The 14,238-nt window shown below is 36.9% G+C and overlaps 1 protein-coding gene across 5 annotated transcripts in view; it reads left to right on the top strand.

Moving 5' to 3' along the window:
- Positions 1 to 14,238, top strand: part of Gulp1 (GULP PTB domain containing engulfment adaptor 1) — a 232,786-nt gene that overhangs the window by 137,621 nt on the left and 80,927 nt on the right. For all 5 annotated transcript variants that reach the window (XM_005366391.3, XM_026788899.1, XM_026788896.1 and 2 more), the window contains exons 2-3: positions 6,904 to 6,975; positions 10,249 to 10,310. In XM_005366391.3, coding sequence (XP_005366448.1) covers positions 6,948 to 6,975; positions 10,249 to 10,310 — 90 coding nt within the window. In that variant the 5' untranslated portion in view covers positions 6,904 to 6,947. The remainder of the gene's footprint in view (positions 1 to 6,903; positions 6,976 to 10,248; positions 10,311 to 14,238) is intronic.

The raw sequence follows: 14,238 nt of genomic DNA, 5'->3' as shown, positions 1-14,238 counted from the left end.
GTGTGTGTGTGTAGGTGAGTGTGGGTGTGTTAATTTATTTATGGGTGTGTGAAAAGAGTAAGCATGAACAGGAGGAAAGGATAGAAGAAGATGCCAAGGCCTCAGAGCTGTATCTATAGGCGTTAGTAGGCAGCGTGGCTTACTTATATAGATAGTTACTGAGATCTGCGCTCTGTTCTTCATGATGTTGAGTGGGTCTTAATCCAGTTAGGGTGGGGGTAGCTACTACTCATAGTGGTATTGTGCCATTCTAGACCTTGATGTGGCCCATAGATGTCATAGCTGGGTAGGACTTATGGCTACTCCCTTCCTTTGATAGCCTGCATGGTTCTGTCTGGTCCTATGAAAGCAAGTCCTGAGAGAGGAGATACCCAGGTCACTTCCAGCTCAGGGACCGCTCAGACTCATTTTTTTTCACTCATACTGAATAATGTAAATAAATTTTAAAAGTTTACTTATTTACCATGATTATATTTTTGAAACAACATGCCTTTAAACTATTAATTCTTTTCAGCAAATTTTGGAGGCACATGTTTGTTTTTATGTCATCAGGAGAACGTTTACTTTCTTAAGAAACAACTTATTTGGTTTGGAATTCAACTAATGTTTCCTATAGGTATTTCCTCCATGCTAAGCATGGAAAAAGAGCAATCGGTTAGCGTTCAGATCCCTGTGCTTTCCTAAGGCATCATTTTCTGATTCATTTGTTGGCTTGTTTTAGACAGAGATACGGAAGTGCTCATTAGTGCAGGGCTGAAATGGCCACGTTGTTTGAACGGATGCCCCGAAAGGGAGATTTTCGAATTAGTTCAGCCAAGTAGGTTGAGGTTAGTTGCCAAAAGTTTTCTAAATGTGTTCAAATGATTTGTCACATAAAAACTAAATCTAATCTTCGGTAAGAAGAGGCTTATGAGAACATTCCAGTTCCAGTGTGAGTAAGTGTGAGGGAGACGGGGTGTGGGTGTGGGGGGGGACTGGATGCAGGGTGGGCTGGGGTGAAGAAGGCTGGAATTTGGGGCAGTGTATCTGAGAATGATTCACCTTCAGGTCAGCCTGGCAGCAGCTCAGGAAGGAAGTGTTGGGGATGATGGGATTGCCCACATCCTGGAATCTTGGCAACGGAGACATTAAAGAAGTTTGATTAAGACAAGGCGGTACGGGTTTCCTGTCTTGTACGCAAGCAGTTCGGCTAACCGTTTATAGAGTGAAGAATATGGTTTCGGAGTCACAGTTGCCTGTGCTTACTACAAAAAGAACCCCGAATCTCACCCAAACCATCTGAGAAATGGTCTCTGCTGTGTTTGAACTTAGAAGAGAAGGGAAAATTTCTTGAACTTGTTTTTGTTTCCAGAACTGCAGGCCCAGTACACTACTTTCAGACAGGTAATGAGGAAAAATGTTTTACCAGTTATAATTGAAGCATTAATAGGTAAGCGAAATAGAAAACTAAAAAAAAAAAAAAAAAAAGAGCTTACTATGGTCATACTAAAGTTAAAAGGGAAATGATCATGGTAGCAATGGCAAAAGCAGAAGGTGATATTTACATATCCAAGGTGATAGTCACATATCCAAGTTGTTCTGTGTGCTGGCCTGGGCAGTGTATCCATCCTTGTTCCCATGGTGAGGAAAGCATTAATGTCTGAAGCCTTCCTTTCCCCTACACCTTGGTTTCACATCAGGAAAATGTCTCCCATTATTCTGATTGCCCACTTAAGTTGGACAATGTATGATTTCAGGGCCTGTTTTAAAAGTGGCAAAAAGTAATCTCAAACCTTTGCTCAGACGCAAGTTCTTTATAGTTCAGTGAGCTGCTATGTAGTTATAATAGCCAACCTGCTGTGTAATATTCTCGTGAGTTCATTATGATAAAATTGTTCTATTAAATTAAGAAATTCCAAAGAAATCAAAGGATGATGATAACATTTAAATTTTAAAAAGAGCAATCTGTTTTGTTTATCTTAAAACAGCCATTAAAACATGTGTAATATGGTTAAAGCAGTAAGTTCAGAAATATTTATAATTACTGAGTTTTAACATTTGGTGTAATCTTAAAACTGTGCCTATTGTCAAAGTGCCAACATATCAACTTTTTTACCAAGGAAAAGAATTCGAATGTCAAGTTCTTTTCAAGTGTAGCACCTCAGTGACACATGGAATATTGGAAACTGAATCAAAAGTTTATACTATTGTTTGTGGGTAGAGATAAAAATAGAATGCATATTTTAGTCATAGAAATCTATAGTCTTTAGTTTTAGGCTCTAACAGCATTAACTAGGCAACCATCCTGTTTATTCTAGTCTGTCAGAGGAGTTCAGGTGGTTTCGCCAAAGACAGCCTCACCCCTGTAATTGAATCCCATGGTTCTCGGTCCCTAGGACAGATATAGAAATATTTGATAAAATGACCAAGGCTGCAGATTTACTGAATTACAGTACCATGTGCACAATTTAAAAAGGAGAAGAGAGCATAGGTGTCTGCACATTGCTGCAATAGAATAGCTGTGATTTTATTTTAAAGTAGATAAAGTATTGCTTTGGATTTCTGCAAAGAACAGAGTTTGTAGTTCAAAAGCAAACTCGAGAATTCAGGTTTTTCACAATCCACACCAGTCAAGTATGTGGTAAATGCTTATTTCAGCAGAGACAATTGTGTTTTCTATTAATTATTCATTAGTCTCTGAGAATATTTTTCTTACCGACATTATTTTCTGTGTAATTATTGCATTTTAGAGAAATGCAGAGCTGACTCTCATTAAGGACACAAACTCTTAATGAAAACCCAGGAAGAAAATAGTTTAATTGGCATTGGGAAGAATCATAATGAAACCTCAGTGTGTAACTACTGAAACGTGGCCAGAGTCGGAGCAGTTTAGCTCAGCATCACACACTGAAGTACACATACGAGGATCAAGTTGTCACTGGCAGGAAAGGGATTGTTCTGAATTGTGGGTCACCTTCTGGTCCTAAGGATGTGGGAACCCATGTCCTCACCTGGAGACGGAGTGGTGGGGCTCCTCCAGGCTGATGTCAGACAACAGGCACAGCGTTTAGTTGCTGGATAACTACACAGTCTTTTGTGATATGCCAGCATCAACCCAAGATCTGACTGTGCAGGGCAAGAGCCACAGCTGTGGAAAGGACTTTTGCTGTGTCTTATTGAAATCCTCTTAGGGGAAAAAAAACCCCACTGTTATCAAAATAAAGCCATTTAAACTCATGAACTTAAATGCCAGGAAGGATAGGGTGCATAGTTTTACTTTTCTTTTTGATTAATTCAACCAAGAACCCAGATGCACCTTTTAGTCCAACCGTTGCAGAACATGCTAAAACACACCCCTAGCGAGCGACAGGAAGTGCTCTGAAGGCTCGCGGTGAGACTAGGCGTTCTGGCCACAAGTCAGGTGTCACCTCATGCGCCATTGTTGCATGTTCGTCTTTCATCAGACCTTTGCCTCGTCACCGAGTCCCATGTCCACTCTCTCCTACCTACGAATATGGTGAGAATGAGAAAGTAGGGAACCTGTTATGCTTGTCTATTATCTTGATACACTTGCTGTAATGCATTATATATAAGGTCCTAAAACATAGCTATGGAAATGGCAAATATTTTTATGAATGTGATCTGGTCCAGGTCACACATGTGCTAGGGGAAAGAGATGATAAGCATATCTATATCTATATCTATATCTATATCTATATCTATATCTATATCTATATCTATACCTATACCTATACCTATACCTATACCTATACCTATACCTATACCTATATCTATATCATCTGTCTGTCCCTTTGTTTTGTGCTTCTCCAAGTTTGCCTTGCTATCTATAACTAGAATATTGACCATGTTTAATTATGATGGCTTCATCTTTGTGAACAACAAGATCTTAAAGTGACTTTTATTTATTGATCTTATGTGTGTTTTCATCAGTTTATGCCCCTCCCCCTTAATACTTCAAAACTGTTCCTGGAACAAAGTAAAATGGAATCACAAGTAAAACTGAAACCCAGAACTATTTTACAAATTCTAATATTAAATCTACATCTAGTTTCCATCATCGTAACAATATGGTTGGATTTTTAGTTTTTAGAAAACCAAAGTTTCAATATATCAGACTAGTAGGCAGAAAACTGCTTTTCCTTAAAAGACAGCACACTTTCAATCTTTTAAACCAGCTCTGAGTATTAGTGGTTTAATTCCTGCCCCGTATTTTGTTTATTTCAACAATGTTGACTGACTCTAGAGATCTTTAAATATTTCACTTATAAATTAAATTAATATAAAGTGGCCTCTGTATTTCATCTGTTGTTACTAAGTTGTAAAGAAAATGTAAGATAAATACAGTCTAATTAGATCTAACGTCCATTTTTATCTCCTCTGCCCCAATGCCCTCTCCAGTCCTTTGTTCCCAGCTCCTACTCTGTCTCCCTTACCTCTTTCTTCTCACTGGATGCCTTTAAGATTTATTTTTCCTTTGGAATACTTAAGCAACTGGGTGATGATGTGTTGTGGTGCAGTTTTTGCATTGCTTTAAAGATTTGGGGTTTGTTGAGCTTCTTGGATCTCTGGGGCTACAGTTTCACCAAGTTTGGAAAATTCTTACCCTTTATAGTATTACTTCAATACTCCCTTCCATCTTCAACTCTCTGACTTCAGGAAGTTTGGACCACGTAAAGTTTTCCCACAGTTCAGAATACGTGTTCTCTCCCTCCCAACTTCCTTCTTCCTCTGCTTCCTTATAGTCTTTTCCTCTGTTTCAGGCTGGTCTCTATGCTCCACTCTTCTCTTGGTTCCACTCTTCATTCTACTGCATTTTTTTTTTTTTTTTTCCCTGCCACTCATTCTAACTAGAAGTTTTGGGAACATACATCTGTCTTTCAGTTCATAGTTCCTTGACTTTAGCCCGATCGTCTCATGAGGGCAGGTCATAGCAGCTCTCACGTATCCACCATCCTTCTCTGGGTCAGTTTTCGTTGACTTTTCTCTTTATTTTGCATTTCATCTTTTGGTTTTGTTGCACTCCTGACATTTGACTGTGTATATGAATTGTGTTTTCCCGGGTTGTGAATAATACTCTAATCTTTAACATCCTCTTGAGTATACATTCGAGATGAGAATGTTCTTGGAAAGTTTCATCCTGGCGGTGATCTTCCTTTTAAACTTTATCAGCTTTAGTTCTGGCTTCATTCTTTCCACAGTGATAAAAGGAGACTTTTCTTACTAATCTAATTCTCTTGAAATTAGTTTCTCTTATTGCTCGTTGTGGTTGGCTTCTGTGTAACGGCCCTTCTCTCTCTAAACTTGAAGGATGATTCTTCAGATTTTCTGTCAGAGTTGTTTCTGCATGTACCCCTAGACTCTCTGTGTGATTTTCTCTTGTCTGGGGCTGTGAGATGAACAATTATAGACCTTAGTTTCAGGAGAGGTTGTAAGGATCTGACTGGGTTGCATCTCCCTGGGCTAGAAATTCCTCTAGTAAGGAAGTAGAGAAATTATTGAAAATAGGAGATTAATGAGAGGTGTTGTTGCACAGTCCAATGTTTTAAGCGCTAGTCTGAGTTTTGAGAGCGCCTCTGGAATAGGAGTTTCTATGATACACTCAGGGTGAAAGGGTTGGTAAACTCATCCTGAGTAAGAGGCAAGACTGAGTTGAAGAATGTTGTGGGGAAAGTGTTCCCAGAGTCATAGTCGGTGCTTGGTCTTTTTCTTCTATCAACTGGACTTTGAACAGGAGAGGCCTTAGCACGAGTCCCCCTGCTCTCTTGATGTTTGAAAGACAGAAGCACACAGATCTGGTATTCTTTATTGAACATGTGAATGTCCATTGATTTCTGTGATCAGGATTACATTGGAAGATAGATAAAGATAAACATGATGGAATACTATTTAGGGACAGGGTTAAGTGCTGCAATATGTCAGCTCAAAGTCCTCCAAAGCATGCATATTGTTTTTATATTTATTTGTGAAGTTAAGGAAGTAGGTTACTTTTCTTCTGAACTTGCTGAAGACAAATGCAATCAATTTTGAATTTCTCCTTGGCAGAGATATATAAGAAAACTATTATGGTTTTAAAAGTAAAATCCTTTTATAAATACATTTACACATTCAATCACTTGGCTGCAAAATGAGCTTTCCAACCCAGACATTTCATTTTACCTACCTGATGTTTTATTAAACAGATATTTTAACTTTATATAATTGAAGCAGTGGTTAAAAATGACAATGTGAGTCATGAAAGAATAATGAATTTTAATTCCAAAAAGTCTTTTTAGTCATCTGGAAATGTTATGGCAGCATTAGCTAGTCCTACTAAACATGAGGACCAGTGTAAAATCTCTTTAAGAGTATCTGCATCTTAAATACAACACTCCTTCCACATTCATCCAAAAGGTAACTCTTCCTGGGCTTCCAAATAAAGATGCTAACCTTAACTTCTTCATACACTATTAATATGCAGTATCTCTGAGAAGGTATCTAGAAGTAATTTTTACATGAAAACATCAGCTAAGTAAAATGAAATATCTGTCCAAGCTCATCTTGCAAAACAAAAAGTCCATAAGCATATCTCAGTTATTAAGGAGCAGATATATTGCACTTAACTCTGTCCCTCATAGTATTACATAATGGTTATATTTATCTATTGCCATGTGGTAGGCAATTGCGTGTTGACTATTTCACAGCTTTTAAAGGCTCTGTAATTTAAAATTCACGAAAGCTGGGCATGATGGGGAATACTATCATCTCAACAATTGTGAGGTTGAGGCAGGAAGATTGCCCTGAATTTGAAGCCAGATTTGGCTACTTAGCAAGACCTTCTGTTGGAGAAAAAAATATAAAAAGCAGATAAAACTATTGTAAACACAGAGAAAGTTGGTCAACAATGCTTTGTTTGTGTTTTAACAGGATACTTAGTGTTACTGAGAAGAGCAGCTGGGCGGACCCACATCATGAACCGTGCCTTCAGCAGGAAGAAAGGTAAGAGAAATTGGGCGTCAAGTCACTATTGCTAATAAAGCAGAAATAACACATTAGCTTTTCCTATTAGAACAAATCATATCTACAAGAGGTACTTACTAATACATTTTGGTCATACCCTAATTAAATAGTAGAGTTATTGTGCTTATTTCATAATGACATAAATATTTTATATGTTCTCTGGCGATTGTATGCTATGCTATGAAATTGCATAAAATAATTTATCTGAAATCTATGATAAGATTATAGATAAGCAATTGTAAGTTTCATTCTACACTATAAATTTAAGTAGATATTATAAGCTGTCAAAGAATGGTATAGAAAATATAATTATCGTATCAATTTTGGAAATTGACTTTAAGTTTTTTGGGTAATAAAAAGTGACCCAACAGTAAAAATAACCGTAATTATTTAATATATGGAAAATACATAGTCCAGAGCTAGAAACTACAGCATTAGTGTTTCATTTTATTTAGTGAAGCCAGTTGAAGTGTGCTCTACCCAACTTCAGTCTCTGTTTGAGTAATTCAGGATTGACTTATCTCCTTCTGGCCTAGGAGAATGAACTTGAATTTTGATCATCTGCCCTCCATGATACAAGGGCTGTAATTATAGGCATGTACCATTGCACCTGTTTTTGAGGTGCCAAGGAGCAAACTCAGGGCTCTGTGCACGCTAGCCAAGCACTTTATGGATGCAAATAAAGTGAGCCAAAGATGCCCTGGCACATACAACATGACAAGACCAGAAATAAAAGTGGAAGTAATTATAACTCTTTCACAGGAAGTAGAGTTGAGAATTCCGTGTATGCTTCTGATTTAAAACCCACTAAAAGGGAAATAGTTTTTCCTTTTTGTAATAGCAAAATCTAGAACCAGCCTCAGAACACATGTGTCTGCAGTAAAATACTTAGGTCACATTCATCAGCTAGTTCACGAAGACCAGATTTTTTGCTATACATAGATCTGATTATATTTGTCTGACTCACAAAGCCCCCATGTTCAATTCAATGTTTACTTGAAAGAGATATGGATTGTTTCGCATTGACGTAGTCAAGGGAACATGAGTTTGGCACATTTGTGGACAGTGGGGGAAACTGGAAATACAGACACTTGTGATTTCTTACAGTGCTTTATTCTTCCCCAATTCCTCAATCCTCATTAAGTTTAATGATTATCCTAGTCAGGAAATTCTTGATCAGTATTTTGTTCCGCCTCTAAGCTAGACTGTGACTGGTTTCACTTTTGTTTTCTTTAGTTTGTCAATTCACATTTTGATGAGTAAATTTAGTTGTAAGAATGTTCAGCATTCAAAAATTATTGTTATTTTTTATGGAAATTTTATTTTGTAATCATTAACATTAATATTAAATGTAATATAGTAGAAGTAGGTACTTTTCTTATGTTATGCACAGAGAAATAGAAATAGTCATGATGTATTGACCTTTCAATATTTTATATTAGAAACATGCTAGCACATAAATGTGTTTAATATAGGTATTATGTATTGTCCTAAAACAAGTGAAATTATAGGAATATATATATACATATATTTCTGAATACATACACACACACACACACACATATATATATACAAAGATAAAAAGACATATATATATATATATATATATATATATATATATATATATATATATATATACCTTTCTGCTCCTTCAGTTTTTAAAACACATATTAATGAAATCATATTGGCTTCTACTAATGTAATTTTAAAATCACCTCAAATTAATTTTGAAAGTACTTCGTTGGTAACCAAAGTTCCCTTTCCATGTGCACTTATTTATTGTTTCTACTGGCATCCACTTTCGTTCCCAGTACTTAGGAGGCAAAGGCAGGAGGATCTCTTAGAGCTTGACGTCAGCTTGGTCTACATATGAAATCCAGCCCATTCACGGATACATTGTGAGATCTTGTGTTAGAAAAACCAAACAACAAGTCATGTTTTAAAATTCTATTTTATTTGTTGTATTGATTCTGATTTTAAGGTACCGAAGAATAGTAAAACTTCTCTAATAGAAATAAGATATACCCATATATTTAAAAGTCTTACACCAACAAATGCAATTAAAACTAATAATGACGATAAATTTGCCTTACATAAACCTTGGCTACTTTTTCCCCTTATACATTTACCATAGTATTTGGGAATTACATGGGACATATAAGTAAAATACAACATTGAATGAAAAATATAGATTAATATAAATATAAGCAGCATTCAATACGCATTAGTATGAAAATCTGACTTTGTATTGTGTACATGTTTTTATGTATGTATGTAGGTATGTGTGGGGGCCAGATGTTGATATTGGAGTCTCTGTCAGTTACTCTCTGTCTTAATTTTTGAGACACAGTTTTGTACTGAAGCTGGAGCTCGTTACCTTAATGAGATCAGCTAGACAGTGAGATCAAGGGCTCCTCGTGTCTCTGCTTACCCAGGGCTGCAATGAGAAGTGCGATGGAGCCACCATTACATCTATACCATAGATCTGAACTCAGGGCCTCATGCTTACTCTGAAAACACTTTGAATGCCAAGCCTACTCTCCTTCTGAATATTCATTATATCCCTTCTGAAATACTTTATTTCTACTATTTCATTACATTTATCTACATTTCCAATGAATAGGCTTAATATTATTCATGTTCAAAACTTCTGATAGTAGACATTCAGCTATTGTTTTTCTAATTTAAAATAAGGATTATCTTAATGACGTTCCATGAGAACATAATAACTAATGTATTTCAACTTCATTCAAGTGCACCTCCTCCCTTAATGTATTTTACCTTTAAAATGCACAAATTCTGATGCTAAAGTTATCGTAACTATAAAAGGACAGATTATTTTTATTATCTGGAAATTATGAAATATACCTTGGCATTCATGAAAGCATTAAATAAAAGAAGACAGGTACTTGTCTTAACTTGCATAATTGTTTTTGCTCATAGCCCCACTATGTTGTTCTTATAAAATGAGGACCAGGAGAAGAGCAAGCGTGGATAATTGAAGGACAGCAAATTGGCTGTGGCCAGCTTTGGCTACATAGCAACACCCCAATCATTCATGAGTGACTTCTATAGTAAGAAAAAGATAAATGCCTGAATCATTTCCAGTTACAACATTTACTTTCTTAATTCAAGAAAGTTCAGAAGATTAGACTGCCTTCCCCAATATAGATTTTCTTCAGGTGAGAATGTATAAACACCGCCTGATAAAAATTGATGATTTAATCCAATACTGCATTTTCTCTGTTACAGACAAAACATGGATGCATACGCCTGAAGCTTTATCAAAACATTACATCCCCTATAATGCAAAGGTAAAATAGTTATTAGGATATTATCTGATTTTACTTTGTTATGTGTTGTTTTGAATAATTGTGCTAATTTTAGAAAAATTGCTAATACGTCAACGTTTCCTCGTAAGTGATCTTTGAAACTAATTTGACATTGCTTAAATAAGTAATGTAACATTACTTATTAAATTCATCACTTATTAAATGACTTATTAAAATCATTTTAATCTCTAAATTAATTTAAAAAGAAATGTGTACCTGTTGCAGTTTCTCGATCTATGTATTTTAATTCATGCTTTTTCTTATTATGAGTTGACTCTTTTTTAAAGTTATTTTGCAATGTCACAAACTCTGGGAAATTAAACAACTTAAAAATTGACTTCCTTTAAATGCATTTTAATATTGTGGTTCATCAAAAACAAAAACTCATCTGGGAAAGTGAGATGCAATTTTAACGTGTAGTTGGAATCCAAGAAAATAAGCAAATGAAATGGAAAAATAAAAGCATAAAATGTGTTTTTTTTTTCATTCTTTCCTGGATTACTGTGTTTTGATGAGGCAGCCAAAACACTAATGCATGTGCCATCGTATTAAAGATTGCATCTGCTGTTTGAAGGGACATAAATTGTAAAAGGTCCATTAAAGAGAGACGAGACGACGTATTTAGCAAAAGATCTGAACTTGTTTACAGAGAAATCTGATTAGAAATTTTGCAGAGGCATGAAAAATGTAATATTTGAGATTTTAAATATTGGGTTAAGACAAGCTCAAATTGCTGGACTCTGAAGACAACATGGAGGGCATAGGAAACTTGAATATTTAAAGGAGAACTTAAGGTTTTTATAGGATAACAAACTATCCTCCGAGATATAATGAGCATAGACTCAGGGATTATTTTAGAAAATAAAATGAAAAACGTTATCCAGCACAAAATCAACTGTGCTTCGTGGGACCCTCAGCAATGCTGGCTCATGTTCTTGTTGACAAGAAGATGTATATAATAGGATTGAGGACGAAATGACCACAGAATGTGCTACTCTGAACTGGGATTTGATAGGGACAGAAAAAAAAATGTGATTTCATAGAGAAATAAAAATGTTCTAATACCTCCCATGCCTCAGAAATAGTCCTGAAATTGTTGTATGTTTATTAATTTCCCTATATGATTGGTATGAAGGCTGATTGCCACTGCTTATCATAGTTATTGAACCTGAAAAAATTTATTGCCTATCCTGCTGAGTATTTATCATAAACAGCATGTGATATATACATATAGCTTAAGACAGCTATTGTTATTTTGGGCTGCATAGTCAGGCCTTGACAGTCATAGTACAGTGCCATCCTTTAGATGAAGCTATCAGGGCTATTTCATCTTTCTGTAAGGAAAATGCGTCGTATTGGAACTCCAGTTTGTTAGTATTGGGAGACTCTATTCTAATTAGAACTACCTTTTATTTTAGTACTGCAGGGGTACTGCGACAATGGAGATCTGTTATGCAGCCAGGGTTCAGTTGCTTGCACTGTACCAGACAATAACTGTAAAATTACTGACACTAATGAAAAACTATATAGAGCACTTCCCACACAGAGACCAGCATCAATCAATTCATAGGGTTTTAGCGGCAGGGCCTCACACAGAGACACTGTTTAATAAATGAATACAGCGCTAGGTGTTATTACGTGCACTTATATGCGTTATATGAGTTATGCGGCTTTTTATGGGAAAGCAGGTTAGTCTCATCTGTTTTATTTTACCTAATCTGTGAGGATATATATCTTGGGAACACCAAGTAGCATTGCAGCAATTGAAGAACATTCATTTCCCTTCTTTGCAATGCTTGTCTTTTTAGCGAACCTATTTTAAAGATGTGTTCTCTTCTTGTTAGACCATTTACCATCTGAAAAGTCAGTTCATTTTCACAGGACGTGGTTTAGTACAGCATGGGAGATTACAGACCACGGAACTAGACTGCTTTGACCGATAGCCTACCTAAAAATTTTAGCTGTGTACCACTGGGCAGACCATTTAATTTTTCTGTCCCTGGACTGTGCATTCAAGAATAAGGGAAACAATAACAGCAACTTCTTTTTTTAATTGAATTTTATTGAGCTCTACATTTTTCTTCGCTCCCCTTTCTGCCCTTTTCCTCCCCTTCAACCCTCTCCCAAGGTCCCCATGCTCCAAATTTCCTCAGGAGATCTTGTCTTTTTCTACTACTCATGTTGGTTAGATCTATGTATGCCTCTACATGAGTAGTTTTAGATAAAAAGAAGGTAGATGAAGTTGGAAACAACATAAAACATAAAATAAATCCCCAATAAATATTAGCAACCATGTACTAATTATTTTTATAAAACTTATTATTTTTCACAAAACTTATCAAAATGACAGTCCTATAGTCGGTTTTTATTATAAATGATTTATGTATCAATGTCGGACATTGTCACTGACATATATTTCATTCAACCCTTATAGACACAGGAGACTATGGTGCTCGTGAATTTTTACATGACTTCTGTTACTATTGATGTTTCTGATGGCCTCGTATACTGAATAGCAATGTTTTTATAACTTTATGTTAGGGAACAAATAGTGAAACACTGTTAGTTGAGAAAGCTGAAAAAACTGGGGTTTATTTGGCTTTAAAGCTTTGTATTTTTATAAACTGAATGTGATAATAACAGGGAATGTATACATGATTTAAATGCTTACTGTATATAAGGCATTGTTGGCTAAAGGTTTACTGAACGTTGGTATACCCCCAGAGCTCTATAGAAAATGCTTATATTTGTGTAACGTCTTTTATCATCATCAAGCATGATAGCCATCATAAAGGTCACAATATGCCCTTGTGTGGTTTCCATTGCTGTGATAAACCACTGACCAAAACAACTTGGGCAGGAAAGAGGTTATTTGTGTAGTAGGTTTCAGCCCACCATCAAGGAAAGCCAGGGCAAGGATTCAAGGCAGGAACCAACCAAGAGGCAGCAGACCATGGAGGAATACTGGCCTGTTCCCTGTTCTCAGTTTGCCCTCTCGTACTACACAGAACCACCTGCCTAGATCTGGCACTGCTCACAGTGGGCTGAGCCCTTCCATATCAGTCATCAATGCTGAAAGTGTAACCCAGACCTGCCCGGAGGCTGGTCTCGTGGAGGGGATTCGTCACCATGGTAGGCTCCTCCCAGGTGATTCCCGCTTATGGCAAGTTGACAAAAACCAACCAGCACAGACCACGTTCCCTGCCACTCACCTGACACTCGTGGGAAGTTGAAGAGACTCAGAGAATAGTACGTCACCCTCTGAGGTAGGATTCCCAAAGTTTACAACAGGGAGTGCCGTTTCCATCCGACAGGTGTGGCAGAGTAGTTTTAGCATGAGCACAGTGCAGAAGGCACACATCGGGTGCAGCTGAAATACTACAAGTGCTGAAACAATTTATCAAAGTTTGGTCACCCAAGCTGGATCATTAGAATTGCGTTCACTACTTTTTATGTCAATTTGACACAAGCTGTTTATTTTGAGAAGAGGAATTCTCAGTTAGGAAAAAGACTCCATGACATTGGCTCATAGGCAAGTTTGTTGGGAATTTTCTTGATTAAGGATTGGTGTAGGAGTGCCCAGCTCAGTCTGGGTGTCAACTCTGGGTAGTTAGTCCTTAACTCTGGGTAGTTAGTTATATAAGAAAGCTGACAGAGCAAACTAGTAAGCAGAGTTTCTTGCCTTGAGTTCCTGCTGCGACTTCCCTCAGTGATATGGAGTATGATCTGAAAGTTGTAAGATGCCTCAGGCAGAGACGCCATGCTCCCATCTCCAGGGCGGATGCGAGAGCTCTGCTCTCTGAGGCACACGTGATGAAGCTCCGACCCAGGATGGACATAGGCTAGAATCTCCCTGGTAAGCCACCTTGTGGGCTACAGCAGATTATTAGAGATGGGCTAGTCCAGGTGC

This window comes from Microtus ochrogaster, unplaced genomic scaffold (genome assembly GCF_000317375.1).
Source record: "Microtus ochrogaster isolate Prairie Vole_2 unplaced genomic scaffold, MicOch1.0 UNK8, whole genome shotgun sequence".
Lineage (NCBI taxonomy): Eukaryota > Metazoa > Chordata > Mammalia > Rodentia > Cricetidae > Microtus > Microtus ochrogaster.
Note: the sequence above shows the minus strand (reverse complement) of the source record. Positions and strands in the feature narration are given on the sequence as shown.